The following is a 17684-nucleotide window of genomic DNA, read 5'->3' as shown; positions in this document are numbered from 1 at the left end:
ATAAAATGATAAGTAAATTAAAAATAATAAATATATTATTATAATTATTATTATTATTTTTTAAAAATTATTTAATAGTTATTATTTTATGGAATATATATCCAATTAACTTGTTATTTTATAGAAAATATTCTATATAAAACCACAATTGTATACAATTCAATATCATAGAAGGAAAATCTAGAGTGTTACCATTTTTTGTACCATTTAATATTAAATAAAATGATTTATTAAAATTATTTGTTAAAATAAGTTAACCTTTTTAAATCTACCATTTATAAAGTAAATTAAGTTATAAATTAAATTTAATTTAAGTTATTAGATTAAAAAAAGCTTAAAAGTTTAAGAAATGTGTCTTATGCTTAGAGTTTTATATTCAATCGCTAAAGTAGAGTTGATTTGAATCACACGGTAAAATTATCGATTTGTTATATTTTGGAGAGAACAATTTAATATAAAAAGTTTATTGCATTAATTTATAAACATTACCTACTGTAAAAGGCTTAATTTTTTTAAAAAAATGAGATAATTTTATTTATTTATTATTATTTGTATATATTTTAAGTTTTATTTAATTTATTATAATGTCACCAACCCCGTTTGATTCTAGAGAAAAAGAACTAGTTGAACGAGTCTTCCAAACATAATTTTCTAGTGGAAATGAATTTTCCAGGATTGGATGAAACCGCGGAGAAAAGTAATTTCCTTTGACAAATCCAAAGACCATATCTCATGTTGAACATTTGCATGCACGCGCAAGGCACAGCCAGCGTGGCCAAATAAATTTTTTTTTTAAATTATTAATTAATTAATTAATTTATTTTAATAAAATTAATTATTTAAATCTCTTTTTTTAAAAAAAAATTAATTAATTTTTATAATTTTCTCTTAACCCTTTAGTTTACTTGTGAAGTTTAAATTAAGTTTTATATTTTTAATATATTTAGAAAAGAGAAAAATTGTGAGAATTAAATATTTTAAAGTTTAGAAAATAAAGAGGTTTTTAATCCATAGTTATTGAATGAAATTTGTTAATTAATTAATATTTAAAATGGCTTAAATGATTAAAGAGTAAAAGAAATAAAAATATTGTGATTAATTAATATATATTTTAAAATAAAAAATTAATTATTTAATTTTATTAAAATAAAAAAATTAAATAATAATTTTTACTAAAAATGAGTGGTGTCGATGAATGGAGTCAAATCCAATTGAGTTTTAAAGAATTTAGATTTTGTTAAAATTTTTTCAAACTCATGGACTTGAGTTTAACTCGTGTCGAACTAGCGCATGAGTCTATGAATAAGCCACTTCGTGAGCTTTAAGGAACCGCTCATTTACTAAATGACCATAAAAATCAAACTCGAAATATGTTCTTTTTTTTTAAATGAGTCAGAGTTAAATTTTTATTATCAAATTTTAAACAACTCGCAAATACTTTGATTTATTTATAATAATAAATAAATAAATTAACTTGAGTGGAGGGCAGAAAATGGAATGACGTGCAGCCGCTTTGCATCTTCGCTCATTCAGGACTATTTTTGTTTGGTACTTTTCCTCTTCTTCTTCTCCTTCTCTCTCCCTCTCTCTCCAAGAATCTCTTCTCACTGCAGCTTCGGGTCCTGAAAACAGAAGGAGGACCCATACACACACAGACAGCCAAGCATAAAGCCAAACTGTGCAAGCATAGCGAGACATACATATTTATATATGTAGATGTATATCTCTATAGCAAGAGGGGGAAGAAAGAAGAGAGAACATCTTCTTAAGTCATGGATTCGCTTGTTGTGGTAGAATTTCAAGCATCCTTTTTTGGGTATCTCTTATTCCCTTCCCTTTCACTCGCTTTCGCCTTCATTTTGTTCATTTGGGTTTATCATATTTTCTTTTTATTGTGCAAAGAATTTCTTTTTCTTTTTTTTTTTTTTAATTTTTGATTTTTTTTTGTTTATATGATGGTGTTTTTCTTAAGGAATTTTCTCTCCTTTGCAGGTTTGGATTTTGGTGGTAATGTGCTGTGCGTAATTATTCGATAATTCTAGACATGGATTTTTCTTTTGAGGGTAAATTTCACTTCATCTTTTCTTTTTTTTTTTGGATTACTTTGTTGGATACAATTATTTTTGGATTTTTTTTGTGATTGATTTGTCATTTGAAGCATTGAATGGTTCTGTTGTCTGTGGTTTATTTATTTATTTAATGGTCTGAAGGTAAAATCTTATGATGGATTTGTAATTCATATGGTCATTAATTTACCGGAAATAGTATTGCTCGTGATCTTAATGATATGGGTATTGATTACAGTTTCTGGTTTCTTAGGCATAAAATAAAAGATTACTGCCTTTTAGTTGTTTTTAACTCGGTCTTGTTGAATTTAAGATAAACCATCCCTTGGTTAATATTCAGCATTCTAATGCTGTTTATAAAAGAAAAATATTGCGGTGATTGAATTTTTGAGGTTGGTAAATTTTGTTTTCTCTGTATTTTATATTCCTGCATCATATTGAATTTGTTTGTATTGACAAAGCTGTCTTATTTGATATGATGGACTATTATCTTTCTGGCATACCAATTTGAATCTGCTCTTGCTGATGAAACCCTGCAAAAGTGCAGGAGCAGAGGCATTTCAAAGTTGAAATCGCGGTTATTTGTTTTTCCCTATGGTTAACAAGTGTATTAGTGCTCACCCTTCACCCTTTATGTCAGATCATTATGGAAAAGTTGTGTCAATGATGTATTTGGAATGTCTTTATCAATATAGTTGGAGGTTTGATTGGATGGAATTTTGGTACCAAAAATGCAATTAATTCAAGTATTTAGGTTTTATTGTCCAGAAGAATAGGGTAATAGATACGATCAAAACAAGATATCTGAAATGAAGTGCTATGACAGGTGTGCTATGCAATTGTAGTATCCGTGACAAAGTGAAAGGTAAGTTTTATAGGACTGTGATTAGGCCAGCTATAATGAATAAGATTAGGAATGACCACATCTCCCAAAAAGTGTATATAATACACATTGGGATAAATGAGAGGGTCGATTAAAATGGTTTGATCATGACTAACATTGGGTATCAAATGTACCAATATGGACGTGTGATCAGTTTGTGATGGAAGGAGTAAGAAGGAAAAGGGGAAGACCTAAAATGACATAGTAAAAAAATATATAGTTTTTGGAATTTGGATATTGATCCATTTAGCCAATCCTAATTAGTTTTTGATTAAAGCTTAGATGTTATTGTTGTTTTTGTTGTGCATTAATTAGTTAATAATATTCAGGGCAATAAGAAGAAATTTAGGCCAGGCAACTCCAATTAGTCTCCTTAAGCATTGGCTATAAAGACAAGTTACTTCATTGTGGGTATATTTAGTTGAATTAGTATTATAGGTGGTGATGTCATTATATTTCTGGTGTTCTTCATTTTTTGCACATCAGGCTTCCTGGACATCTTAATTGGGTGGGATATTGACATTTTATATTGTAATTTTGGACTTATCATGGATATTAATCAAGAGGAAGCTTTATCTGATATTATTTGCTTTAAAATTCATTCTTATGCTCTTATTATTTTCAAACCTGTTATCTATATAGATATACTTACATATATACATGTACTTTACTATGTGAATTGAGTTGAGTAACAAGCTTTTGCTTCTTTGACCCTTCTCTTAGATAAAGTCTATAAATGAGACATTGTCCTTTCCTTGTACCCAGGAAGTGCACTTGATCCATCAAAATGTAGCAAGCTAAGCATGGATGAGAAGAGAGAACTTGTCTATCAATTATCAAAATGTGCAGGTGCCTGTGAAATGCTACAGTCATGGAGCCGTCAGGAAATTTTGCAGATTCTGTGTGTGGAGATGGGAAAAGAAAGGAAATACACGGGCTTGACAAAGTTGAAAATCATAGAGCACCTGCTTAAAATTGTATCCGAAAAGAAAGCTGGGGAGTGTCTGGCCACAGCAGATGTTGAGACGGAATCATCTCTCGCACCTGTTCAGAGATCTTCCAAAAGGCAGAGGAAAACTGATAACCCATCACGGTTAACCGTTTCAGTTAACCATGCTGCTGCTAACAATGGAGGCAATGACTTAGTTAATACTGTGTACTGTAAAAACTCTGCTTGCAGAGCTACCTTAAAACAAAATGATGCATTTTGCAAGAGGTGTTCATGTTGCATCTGTTATAAGTATGATGACAACAAGGATCCAAGCCTGTGGTTAACTTGCAGCTCAGAGACTCCATTTCAGGGTGTTGCATGTGGCATGTCATGCCATCTTGAGTGTGCCTTAAGACATGAACGTTCAGCCATTGGAAAAGACGGATATGATGGGAGCTTTTGTTGCGTAGCTTGTTGGAAAGTGAATGATTTACTTGGGTGAGTATTCATGCTTGTTATTTCTATTATTCTTTTTCTCTTTATGACTATTTTCATTCTTGTAAAGGCTTCAATTTACCTTGCTTAAAGTTTTTCTCATTTTGTCTATGTTCCTATATCCTTGAAGAAATTTTCCTGGCTGGATGATAAACTATTCTTTTCACCCTTCCGTTTTTTAAACTGCTGTTAATTGGATGTCCAAATTTTAGTCATTGGTTTGGTTGTGTGGTTTCTGCTTCTCGACTTAAGTTTTATTAGCATGAGGCTGAAAGATGTAGAAACACCTTTTCTGGAATAAAACTGCATGAAATTGATATTTGTGTTATGCTTTTTTATATATTTTGTACTTGGAGAATGAATTTTGAGTAACAAATTTGTTGCAGTAGTGCTTCTGTACTCCCTTTCCAAAGGATTTATGTTTCATGAACCTTGTTTCTCTGCTGAGACTTTACTTTTTAATGGTTAATTTGCTGTATCTGTCTCAGTTCCTTATGTATCATAGTATGCGGTTTACAATGTCTAGAGGTATCATGAAACTGCAGATCATCTAGCTGTACGTTGTTCTTCTGCTTATGGGACACTATCTTTGTCTTTTGCTTAAATTGTTTCTGACTGATGTCTTGATCTGTGGGAAACTTTTTGGATTGATGGCATGGAATTGGAGGAATGGGTGAATAGGGATTTTCTTTGAGAGCAGTCCATGCTTGCCTGTTGTGATTTTTGGGGTTAAAAGAAACCTTCTGAGTGAGAGGAAATTGGCAATCGAAATGAAGGTCTTGAGAATGGTTCTCTTAGGCTTTCTATCTGTCTCATATGTTACAGTATTCTCTTTCTTCATATGTCAATTTTCTGAGTTCTTTAAGTCTTTAAGTTTTATTAGGAAATTTTTTTTGATTCTTTGTTTATGAATTAGGTTGTGTGCATCTTTGGTTCTTAAAAAGTTTCTCAAAATCCTTTTAGTTACTAAAGCCTAGCTATCATGTAAGAGGATTGATGAGATCGCATCAAGGATCCAGCTTATGTTATTTATGTTGTTTTCATCAGTTTATACAGCATAACAACAACTAAGCTTTAATCCCAAACTAGTTGGGGTTGGCTATGTGGATCCTTTTTCACCATTAAGCTCTATTAGAGATCAAGGCCACATCAATATCCAAATCCTTAGTCTCCAACTAAGCCTAACTATCAGTTGTTTATATTAGTGAAAATTCTGAGAATGAAAACGGTTAACCATATCAGATGCCTCTTGTAGTTGAAATTAGGAAAACGATATCTTGTGGACAAGTCAAGATAATGTATTGAAGTGTTTTTACATAGCTGAAAACATAAATTGACACTTGAAATTTACTTGAAAAGTTTGTTGGCATCTCCAACTTTTATTGTGACCTATTTAACCTTTGTACTTTTATTTTTATAACCAATAAATCCTTAATTGAACAAATTATTAGTGCTTTTGTCACATGTGTTGACAAGAAGAATACTAATATACTTTCTTTTTATTTTTTCACTTGTTCTCCTTCGTTTTTCTCCCGCTTTTTCCCTCTCAAATGGCCATTTTTACCTATAACAACATTATTAAAATGTAATGTCATCATCAGTATACCTGTTGCTCTTGTCCTTATCAACATGCATTCAAACAACCCCGATGACTAGACAAAATAGATATAAAAATAAAATTTGATCTGCTTAATAGGTTGAAAGAAAAGTGTGGCATGCCACCATACTTTTCATTGAAAGTACAGGGGCAATTTATGTATTTAGTTGTTTTTATATTGCCGTGTGAATCTGAAATGGGCCATATTCCGGACCATTCATCATGTATTAAATTTAAAATTTTTTTTTGTGTTTGTGTAAGGATTTGAAGCTGTAGGAGTATATATATGAATGGAAATCAATTTCACAAGCTAATACGAACTTAGGAGAATCACACCCCAAAAGCTAGCTGTTGTGGTTGGAGAGCCCAAGTCCATATATGCCCCATATTGAAATCCCATACTTTCAATATGGGACACAAGTTGCAATGGGATCATAACATTGCACGATGCTCCATAGCCCCAGTGCCCATGTAGGCTAGCTTTGCGCTCACCTAGCCCCAGGCAAACATTGCTATTCTGACGTCACCACCTGTGTTGCACGATTGCAACTAGGATGCATAGTGGACTTCTCTGATACCATCAATAGAAACTTAAAAGAACCACAACCCAAAAGCTAGCTGTTGAGGTTGGAGAACTCAAGTCCATATATGCCCCATATTGAAATCTCATATTTTCAATGTGGGACACAAGTTTCCTTGCTATGGAATTGTAACATAGACATCTTAAAAGCTTCTTGCTCTTTAAGGATTACGCGATGCTTAATGCTAGGTGTGATGCCTAGGAAATTCTGGATAAGAAATATAGAATCTTTACTTTTCTTCCTTGGATTTTACAAATAAGCTTACATAATTTTCAGATTTGATTTTTCCGTTTTTCCCTCAAATCCTAGTAATATTTCCTTCAAACCTAATTTCTCCAGCTCTCAAAACGTTTAATGGTTATTGTCGACTCTACTGGTACAATAACTATAAAGAAAACATCCCCTGAATCTTATTTTCTGTTCTCGATTTGTTTCTCAAGTTACACTGGTTATAAGGCCCACCCAGGACTTGAACTCTTTAACACTCCTGAAAATTTCCCTGAAAGTTCACATAATAGTCAATTTTCTGCAGCTGTCCTGCATTGTTATTGTAGAGTTTATTTGAACTCTTTTAACTGTCATACTTCAAGTCACATACACTTTCTTCTCTCTGTCTAAATTTTTTTCACTGTTTATCATTATTGTATCTTTGTCAATTATTCTAAGAAGGCTGTTTCTTGTAAACTGTCATCCATGATATATTGTCATAGTTTAGGGAGTCAAATAGTAATTGTAGGGAGGAGATTGTAAAAACTTGCTGTGTGTTTCTTGTTTATATCAGATTGTAACATAGGTTTTGCTGGGGGATAATCTACTAGCACCAGCTTGTTTGTTTTGTTCACAGACATCAGAACTATAATTTTATTTGAATAGAGGGATTTCCACTCCTCTTATTGGGACATCAAGTCCGTTGAAAATTTACTTTTATTTCTTTGCCTAGCAATTCAATTCAATTGAATTTTACAAGAATTCAATCCAATTGAATTCTTTTTTTGTCAATTCTCTTGTTTGGAAACCTATTAGGTGAAATAATTCAATTCATTTTAACCAATCTTTGTATCTGTATTTGTTTGTAATCTCTGTATCTGTGTTTGTACCGAATCTTTTTGTAGACTGGGTGAATTTCTGGTATATATCCCTCTTTAATTGAAATTGAAGGCAAGGAGGAAGGAAAGAAGTGTACATTGGAACTGTCATATATATTGCATCTTCTTTTCCCCACGGTGTCAACTACTTTAGAGCTTTGATCATGATAAAATGCAGATGAAGATAAATTGAAAATTGAAGTAGTTCTGAAAAGATTTTGAATACGTATGAATTTAATTAAACTGAAATTTTTACCTCATAGACCTTTTTGTTGTCGTAGACTATTAAAATGAGAAACTGCAAAGATAATTTGGTACTCTGAGAAGTTCCAAAAAAACTTGATATCAGTCAACTTTTAGATGAAAATATGGCATTGTTGACTTTGTTTATACATGTTTGATAAGTGTGGGAAATTGTTATAAATATGTTAACCCTACTCAACTTTCAAATTTATGATGCTATTTTGATTAATTATATTTTATTTGGTGTGAGGTTCTTTTTTTTTTAAAGCTAAAAAATTTATCTATTTTTAGTAATTAGTACCTTGTGAAAATGTGGATTTTTAGTCTCATCACTAATTGACTATGCCTTTTAACTGTATGAACTTTTTGATTCTTAGTAAGTTGGCTAAATTGTTTGTTCTGTTCCAACACTGCAAAAACCAATTGTTGTTATATGTTTGCTTATAAATTAAGTGCTTGTGATTACTATTAGACCATCCAATTTCAAAGTTGCAATTTCTCATTGCTTGTCCTTTCAACTTTTTGGAGAACATTGGGAAACACTTTTCTTTGTAATATCAATAAAGTTTAGTGTTGCTATAATTTTTTCTTTCATATGTTTAATACAGCTGCCTTGTTAGGTGCCTTTCAGAATGAAATATTAGGAAGTAAGCCTATAAAATAATCATAAAGTGCTCTTTCACATTGTTTGTTGCATAGAGAATTAGTTTCTTTATTAACATAGCAAAGTTTAACCAATTGTGTGGTTCGAATCTTAATTGTATTCAGATGCTGGAGAAAACAATTATTGATAGCCAAGGATACCAGGCGGGTAGACATACTATGCTATCGTGTGTCCTTAAGTAAAAAACTTCTCAACAAGACTGGAAAGTATCAAAAACTTTATGAGATTGTAGACGAAGCTGTGAAGAAGCTTGAAGCTGAAGTGGGTCCATTAACTGGGTTACCTGTAAAGATGGGTAGGGGTATTGTCAATAGACTTTCTTCAGGACCAGATGTTCTAAAATTGTGTGCTTTTGCTTTGGAGTCACTGGACAAAATGCTTTCAAATACTGTTGCGCATCCATTCTCTGATTCAATGATAAGAGGTAGTGCTTAAATTTATATTAAAAGGAATTAATAATATATACTTGCAGTAAGGTTAAAATTTTATCCAAATTTATTCATTTGTTGATGTCTGAAATTTGAGGTCATTGCAAAATCTTTTTATCAGATACATTTCCACTGAAACCTTGAATTAAGAAAAGCCATTAATTTGTTACTGGTGGAAATATAAAGTATTCAGTTTCATGTTTGGCATTTCTTAAGCCATGAACTTTTGAGGAAGTCATTAATCTATTTGCTTTGCTCCACTTTTATGTTTAATATTTGCAGATTTAAATGCAACAGCTTCAACATTGGTCAGATTTGAAGATGTATATGTAACTTCACTTACTGTGGTTTTGGATTCTGAAGATCCTTCACCAAGTGCTATTGTTGGTTATAATTTATGGCATCGCAAGGCTCAGGATACTGATTATCCTACAGAACCAACATGCACACTGTTTGGACCAAATACAAGGTTTGTTCTCACGGGTCTATCCCCTGCTACAGAATACCTTTTCAAAGTTGTTTCCATCAATGATGTAAGAAGAGAAATGGGCATGTTCGAAGTTCAATGCTGTACTCTGGATGAAGTCCCAAACTGCTCGGTTGTAGAAAGAAGTCAAAGCCCAGCAACCAATTGTAGCAGTCTTTCTAATCCATCTTCTGTTGAAGATGAAACTAATCACAATGCTCCATGTGGTGACCAAATTGTTAACCGAGCAGACAATTATCTTAGTTATTGTAAGGACAGTGATAAAATTGTTTCTGCCAATGTGCCCAATGGTATCATGACTTGTGTCGGCGCAAGTGGAGGAACCACAACAGATGCAGTTCCCTTGTTAGATCAGGAGCATGCCATGCAGGTAGTTAGCTTGATTCCAAGTTCTGATGTGCAAAAGCTTCAGAACAATCATTTGCCGGATGACCAAATTGTTGATGAGATAAGCACAGATAATGGGTCAGATACCCCTGTTCAGACTGGTTTGGAATGCGTGCCATTTGTGGGCAACTCAGAAGCTAGTTTGCCTATCACTCCCTGCAAGTTGGAAATAATTAAGAACGTGCAAGGAAGACATGCAAGATCAAAATCCGGCAACAAGGATCTGTTAAATGGGACTGGGAATGGAGAGGATCCCCTAGATGCCAGCACATCAAAGAAGAGAAGTGGGGAAAGGCGAGATGAAGAATGTACGGCCAATGGTCATTCAGACAGGGATTTTGAATATTACGTGAAGGTTATCAGACGTTTAGAATGTGAGGGACATATTGAGAAGAATTTCAGACAGAAATTCTTGACCTGGTATAGCTTAAGAGCAACCCCACAAGAGATAAGGGTTGTGAAGGCATTTGTTGATACCTTCATTCAAGATTCATCCTTCATTCCAGATCCATCATCACTTGCAGAGCAGCTCGTGGATACTTTTTCAGAATGTATTTCGAGCAAGAGATCATCTCTTGTGCCTGCTGGCTTCTGCATGAAGCTTTGGCATTGACAGACTAGATAACATAGTTTGCTCCATGAACCTGTTGTGGGTTCGTGTGGCAATAATTCTTTAGACCCCATTAACATTCATCATTCAGACTATCATCATTTACATTTCTCATCAGCATTTGACATTCTTACGGTGTAAGGTCAGAATTCATTTTCTTTCATTATACAGTGCCCTTCACATTTGTTTCAGCTTTGGGAATTAAGGGTTGATTTGCTACACTGGTGATGAATCCTCAATTTATTTAATACCATGACTATTGGATTTAAGATATAACATGAATGTTGGGATCTATCTATAAAATAAGAGTTACATGTTTATATCTTGTATCTTGAGTCTTGACAGATCAGGTCTATGTAAGTTTTTTCTTGGCCTAGGGAGACCGGCGAATGACAGCTCTAAAATGTTAGCAGCTTAGACAAATGTTTTTCTGAATTCTCTCAGAATGAACCATCAAAACTGTATAAAAAGAAATCCTGTGCAATTGCTGAGGGGATGATGCAAACTGTGACATTTGAACCTTTTGGGATTTCAACAAGCTTGTTGGTCACTGAGCACAGTAATACAAAATAATTTGAGAAATTCTGTGGTAATTAATCACTTAAATACGCACATCTCTAATTTTTAGTAAATTTGTGGTGGCTCTCAACTTATCTCTATATATTACCATATTATTTTTCGAATCCAGCTTCTTATTTAAAAGGTATTAAACTTGTTCAACCAATAAGCAAGTGTATTTTTATAACAATCCGCATTTATTATTGGAAAAAAAAAATCCACATTTATTTTTATAGTGGTTGAATTCTGGTGGTGGTAGCGTTGGTAGGGGGTTGGTGGCAGTGTTGGTATTATCGATGGCCAAGTGGTGTTTGTTGTTAGGTAGTAATGGTGGCTAGATAGTGAGAATGGTGGCGGTGGCCAGTTGATTAAATGATAATAGTGTTGACGGTGCCGGAAAGATTGTCATAATAATAGAGATTAAAAGTAATTGGTATGCAAAAAAAATAAGGATTAATTGTACAAATTATTTTTCAATTTATGTGATTATTTTCATTTTATCAATTCGATTTTAATTTATTAAAATTAAAATTTTAAAATTTAATTTGTTTCATAAAAATTCAACACATGCAACAATAAATTTTCAAGTAAAAAAAAAATTATTGTTATACTTTTTTTTGTCTAAAATGAAATTATTATTTTACTCGAAAAAATAAAATTATTTATTCAAGAACTCAATCAAAGTTTAACAAACGAACACTTTATTAGGGAAATGGTAGTTTTTTGAGATCTCACATCAGTTGTGGATAGCGTGTGTGTGTGGCTTATATGAGAACAAAGATCTCATTAAAATTTTATGATTTTAACAAGCATCCATTCCCATCACCAAGTCGTGTATGTATCTATCTCTTGGCAAAAAAAAAAAGTGACATTGAGTGAAAATAAAAGGTAAGACTGAGTGTCCCAGTGTAGTCCTAATTGAGGTCCGCGAGTAAATTGGGCATGCCTATAGGTTGGTCCTTAGGAAACCTATGGCTTATATGAAAATAAAAATAATTTTAAAATTTTATAATTTTAATAAGTATTTATTCTCGTTATTGGGTTGTTTACGTGTCTATCTCTAAAAGAAAAAAAAAAAAAAGGAAAATAGGGATTTTTTGTTTTTTCCAAGGGAAATAGGGAATTGACGTATAAAGGGAGCTGTTGAGTCTTGAGAAGCCCAATTTCACTCTTTACCATATTGGTATGCATCCACTTGTCAAAGCCAATGGGCCAAAGGCTGGCACTTGTCAAAGCCAATGGGACAAAAAAAGACTGTTCTGTTATGCTGATGCTTTCAACTGGGTTTATAGAACACCATTGGCTGCTGGGTCCCACAGCTTTCTGTGGGCAAAGAAAGACAGTTTACAATTGTGAAATCGTGATGCTACCAAAGCTAAAAAGCCTAATAAAACTCCCCACCATCTTGTATCCATCGTCCTCTCAGTGACACTTCTCTAACAAACCACTTAATTAGCTTCTCACAAACCCCAAAACCAACCCCTTTTGTCCTTGTCTTGAACCGTTTCTATCATCTTTGAAAATAAACTCCTAAGATCCCTTGTCCTTCTTCTAGTCTTCCACCTCTCTTTCATTTCTTGCTTTAAAGAAGATGTCTACCGCCGGAATCTTTACAGCTCCGGCCGTTACTGGGTCTGGTTGCCAAGGCCTCAAAGCCAACTCAACAAGACAGTTGTTCCCTGCAAAGGATTCTATTGGATGGAGTCGCAAAACTATCTCCAATGGCTCCAGAACTCATTGTATGAAGGTAATGTGATTAACTTAATCCTCGTATGTGGATTGTGTGCGTGTCACTGTGGATGACACTTTGTTTTTGTTTATCAAACAGACATGGAACCCAATCAATAACAAGAAGTTTGAAACTCTATCCTACCTCCCTCCACTTTCTGATGACTCAATTGCGAAGGAGATTGACTACATGATTAAAAAGGGATGGATCCCTTGTCTTGAATTCGATGAGGTAAGGTATTGGATTTTCTTTTCTTCTCCAAAAGATACTAAAGACTGCTACATATACTTCTTTGCTTTATTAAGCGATCTATTCACACGGATTTTTCTTGAAGATATATGATGGGATTAACATATTAAATATATAGATTTCATATATATTTATTGCATTGTCTATAGTGGATTGAGTTTTTGTCTTGAATTCATAGTTGATGAATTCTAAATAAAAATTTTCCGATTCAAACCATATTGACGTTTACATATTCTAGGGGCAATGGAAAATATTGATAATTGCTTTGTTTAATTTATATTCCAAATCTTTTCTGCTGTATTTATGAATTATGACCTATAATTAAAAGTAAAAGGAATCAATAGGTATAATTTAGGAAAAATAATTTTTTAATTTTTATATTTTAATAAAATTAACTATTTATTCATAATTGTGTTTCATTTATTATTAATTCTTTTTTAGTCATTTTAAATATTAGTTTAAATTTTATTTACTTGCCAAAATTTGAAAATAGAGATATATAGTCTTTTTATTTTTTATTTTGACTAACATAAAATTTGATATTTAAAATGGAAATAAAATAAAAATATAAAGATTAATTAATTTATTTTTTTAAAAAATAATTAAGTAAATATTTTTTATAAAAATTAAATAATTAATTTAATTAAAAAAAATAAAAAATTAAATAATAATTTTTCTTTAATTTATTATTATTAGCGATGTTTTCATAACTATAAAATCTAAGTTGGAGTTGAAGAAGAAACAAAATAGGCTTATTATTATTCTATTGCACTAGTTGTCTTTATTTATATAACAGTTTTCTTACTTTCTTTAACATTAGGTGGGGCATGTGCAAAGAGAGAATAGCCGAATGCCAGGATACTACGATGGGAGGTACTGGACACTATGGAAGCTCCCCATGTTTGGGTGCAATGACTCATCTCAAGTGCTCAATGAAATCCATGAATGCAAAAAAGCATACCCAAATGCATATATCCGCTGCTTAGCATTTGACAACAAGCACCAGGGTCAGTGCATGGCCTTTATCATTCAAAAGCCTAACACCACCACCCCCTAAGCCATTGATCTGACATTGGGGTCTTTCTTGGATGTCCTAGTTTTTGTTGTCTTGTCCCCTCAATAAATGGGTGTTGAAACTTGCAAGTGGAAATACCAAATAATTAAATAAGCTATATACTAGCACATGGTTTTGGGCTTTCTTTTCTAGGACAGTGAGTGGTAATGCCCATGGTTTTCTAAATCAGAGGTGATTCTGTATGAACGATTCCATTTGCGTACTCTTTAAATATGAAAAATAATGTTGATTTCTTGATTAATATTTACTATGCATGTTTGATCAAATTTGCATTGAATACTTGCAGAATCGAATAGTATCCTCGCATGATAAAAAATTTCGGAAAAGGAACGGTCACCCTTTCTGTTTTATGATGTGAATTGTTACCAACTTTCATATTTAGACCAACCAATCACCTAATATTCCATGTGTACATGACCATGAAGTTCGTAAACTTGACCATATTAAATTGGAAATTTACCAATGATATAAGCCATGTTATTAATTGGGCTGCTGAAACAGCTTGGGAAAATTGAGCTCAAAACCGCCTATTAAGTCGACTTGATACTGCCATGAGCTTTAAGGGTTTAGAGAAAAGGTGAGGTTGGCGGCCCTTTGGTCAATTGCTTCGCCGCTCAAGTTAATAAATCGGAAATGAGAGAATGATTATAAATTGATTTGAGACAATGTGTATGCATACCTGATTCCTCTTTGCTCTTGGTATTTTTAGGTATAATGGAAAAATAGTTATTGCCTTAATTTCATAAATTAAGTTTGACATCCGAGATTGTTTCCTAGAAATTCGACTTGATTCATGATTGGCGTTACTTTTACTCAGCATATGATTCGCTCAGCTTTTTAACCAAACGAGTGATTGCACCTTTTGCTCGTTTCATTATCTAATCTGGGTCTGGATTAGACTGCCTTTTGTTTAGCTCAAGACTGCTCAATATTAGAGGTTTGAGCAGTCTTTCTACCTGGCTTTTGGCGAGTGTTGACACTATAATTGTCATGTTGGACATCTTGTTCAGGGTGCTGACTATTTGACTACCATGTTGGATAGTTTTGGGTGAGTAATATCATTAGTCCCCCCTCTAATCAAATCAAATCTTCAGGTTTGTGTGCTACTGGTAGACTTGTGCAAAGCACCTTTGCTATGTCAATTATTGTGAATTAAAGTGACGTGACTCTTGGACAATTGTCCGGTGCACATTTTGCACTGTGTCGCTTCTATATGAGCAATTTTGTCATTAAAATTTCCTTGATATATGAAAAGGGCATTTTGGTGGCGAGTTTCTGTGATTTTTTGAATTTTGAAAAAGCATATTTATTGCTTGTTTTATCGCTATAAAAAAAGCGATTCCCTTTCCTTTCCCATTTTTTATTTACTATTTCCTTCTTCTTTTGCTTTTCTGATTGTCTTCCTTGATTTTTCAGTGAGTTACTGTCTGTAAATTGCTTTTAATCTTAAGGTGATTAAGCTTTATTTCTTTTTGCCTCTATTTTTTCCTTGGAAATGAGTGACTTAAGTGAAAAACGGGACTCAAGCACCACTCCCCGGTCACCTGTGATCGTATACACCCCTAACACCAATACTTGGAAGCTTTTTTTGAAATCCGACCATCATTGTCATGGTGAAGCGGAGGCCCCTGAGGTTACTAGGTTGGATGCTGCTGTTGAGGCATCTCAGTTTGCTCAGAATGAGGGAGTAAATAGTGCTGAACCAAGCATTCCTCTAAGATTGTTGGAGCTTTAATCTTCTTTGTTGGGTTGGGATTTGTTGGATTTCTCCCAATCTTATGGTATTGACAAAGAAAGGTTCTAGATGTTGCTCGTCGGTCATAGGGGATGAGCGGATATTAAATATCTTCATCCAGTTCGTGTGGCTATTTATGAGGAGCAACTAAAATGTCACACCCTACCCCTCCGTAAGGCATAACATGATCCCGCAGTATACTTAATGAATTACCAAACTTCATCTACTGATAACCCATTAAATACACTACAATGGATTTTAAACCTTTTCTTACTTCTTTTTACAGTGGTGAGCACTATTGACAGGTGTTAAAAAGTTTCTTTTACTGAAGTGAAACCAAATAACGAATCTGAATATCAATAATTTCTGTAAAAATTTTAGCAGAGTGCCATCTGTATTTTGAATAAAATAGTTCTTCAAAAACCTGTAAAAAGCACTTCCAATATATATTTCTTCAATCCCAAACTCCAATAATAGTTCAACACAATAAATTTCTCAACATTTGCCAACTAAATTCAACAATAATTTTTTCAGTGTTTCCAAAAGCTGAGATAAGAGATATATGTCATAATGTTTTTACAGGCCAAATAATTTACAATTTTAGTTTACAACTGCTCAAAACCAAGTACAATATATACATACAGAGCACATACATTACAACAAAAACTATAAAATAAGGTATACTCAATATACATAGCAAAATCTCAAAATGTAGCACAAGCAGCCTACTCTGCTGCTCTGTCTGTCTGTCTACCTGTGACAGTAATAAAAAAGCTATCGCTGAGCCAATGTCTCAGTGGTGCACAACATTAAGAAAATACAATTTAAAACCATAAGCCATAAATCATATAAACAGTGGATACTTAAAATCATAGTTAAATTCAAAAGACAGTGAATGTCATAAAGAATAAACTCCATTTCACAATGTCACAATAAATATCAATAAATCACACACACAGCTTAATCATGTTTCCAAAGTCCAATTCGTATCAAAAGCCGATGGCTAATGAGGAATAACATAGCTAGGTAGCAATAATATGAGTACTCATCCTATTCGTCCTCAACTGACACACACATCAACACTTCAGTCAGAGAGAGATTTCAAAGCCAATTCGTCCCACTAGACAAGCTAGCGAGGAATTTAATCAATATACATGATAGCTGTGGTTTCAAACCATTTGCAATATTTTTTTAAGCAATAAGTATCCATCAAATTTCCATTCAAACAATTTTTCACAATTTAAAACAATAACATACAAATTGTCATAATTTATTTTAATTGAAAATTCAAAAGAAATAACTGTTGTGCACAAACCTCTGAAGTGTAACCTCTTGGCCCTGACTCAGTGTTTCCTTCCCCTTCCCTGAGTCTTTGCTAACTGAAACACACAATTTAAAGTGTTTCAATACTCATTTAAACTGTCTCTGACAATAAGGTTCAATAATTAATTTATTTAATACTATTACTTTCCTTAGTCAATCTATAATGTTGACCTTTAATGCACTCTAGGGGAATAAATTTTAATGTTACTAATATGTCACATTTTATAGTCCTTTAGTGTTGATACATGTTACCAAATTTATTTTCAAGTGTATTGCATTTTATTGCAATTTATTGGATTTCGATATGCTATTTTGACCTAGCCGGACGACCTAGTTTCCTCGGTTTTCAGTTTCTGGTCCGACTTACAAACTTGTAGGTCTACGTCTTAGTGAACTTTTGCCACAAATTTTAGGTCATTTGGAGTTTACTAGACCAAGTTATGGTCATTTTACTATTGCTGGTCAGATTGCACTAAAATGGCAAACTTAGGTCATTTCTGGTTCTGACAGTTTTTATACCCAAACTTGTGCAACCATTTTGACTTGCTTATGGTCATT

At 33.1% G+C, this 17684-nt stretch overlaps 2 protein-coding genes across 2 annotated transcripts; both read left to right on the top strand.

Annotated features, from left to right (window-relative positions):
- Positions 1-1495: 1495 nt before the first annotated feature.
- LOC110658257 (VIN3-like protein 2) lies at positions 1496-10777 on the top strand. The gene is made up of 5 exons (XM_021815793.2): positions 1496-1816; positions 1993-2063; positions 3715-4378; positions 8650-8969; positions 9256-10777. Exons 2-5 carry the CDS (start codon positions 2045-2047, stop codon positions 10458-10460), a joined length of 2208 nt encoding a protein of 735 aa, XP_021671485.2. The 5' UTR covers positions 1496-1816; positions 1993-2044; the 3' UTR covers positions 10461-10777.
- A 1615-nt stretch (positions 10778-12392) lies between these two features.
- Positions 12393-14309, top strand: LOC110658255 (ribulose bisphosphate carboxylase small subunit, chloroplastic 3). Its single transcript, XM_021815790.2, has 3 exons — positions 12393-12762; positions 12844-12975; positions 13814-14309. The coding sequence occupies exons 1-3, from the start codon at positions 12607-12609 to the stop codon at positions 14048-14050; spliced, it is 525 nt and encodes a 174-aa protein (XP_021671482.2). The 5' UTR covers positions 12393-12606; the 3' UTR covers positions 14051-14309.
- Positions 14310-17684: the final 3375 nt, after the last annotated feature.

The sequence above is a fragment of the Hevea brasiliensis genome, chromosome 13 (assembly GCF_030052815.1).
Source record: "Hevea brasiliensis isolate MT/VB/25A 57/8 chromosome 13, ASM3005281v1, whole genome shotgun sequence".
Classification (NCBI taxonomy): domain Eukaryota; kingdom Viridiplantae; phylum Streptophyta; class Magnoliopsida; order Malpighiales; family Euphorbiaceae; genus Hevea; species Hevea brasiliensis.
The sequence above is the reverse complement of the archived record's forward strand: the minus strand, read 5'-3'. Positions and strand labels throughout refer to the sequence as shown.

Coding starts and splice junctions, on each gene's coding strand:
- LOC110658257 (XM_021815793.2), top strand. Junction 4,379..8,649: donor AAAGTGAATGATTTACTTGG/GTGAGTATTCAT, acceptor AATTGTATTCAG/ATGCTGGAGAAAACAATTAT. Junction 8,970..9,255: donor CTCTGATTCAATGATAAGAG/GTAGTGCTTAAA, acceptor TAATATTTGCAG/ATTTAAATGCAACAGCTTCA.
- LOC110658255 (XM_021815790.2), top strand. CDS start 12,607: ATGTCTACCGCCGGAATCTTTACAGCTCCGGCCGTTACTGGGTCTGGT. Junction 12,763..12,843: donor CCAGAACTCATTGTATGAAG/GTAATGTGATTA, acceptor TTTATCAAACAG/ACATGGAACCCAATCAATAA. Junction 12,976..13,813: donor CTTGTCTTGAATTCGATGAG/GTAAGGTATTGG, acceptor CTTTAACATTAG/GTGGGGCATGTGCAAAGAGA.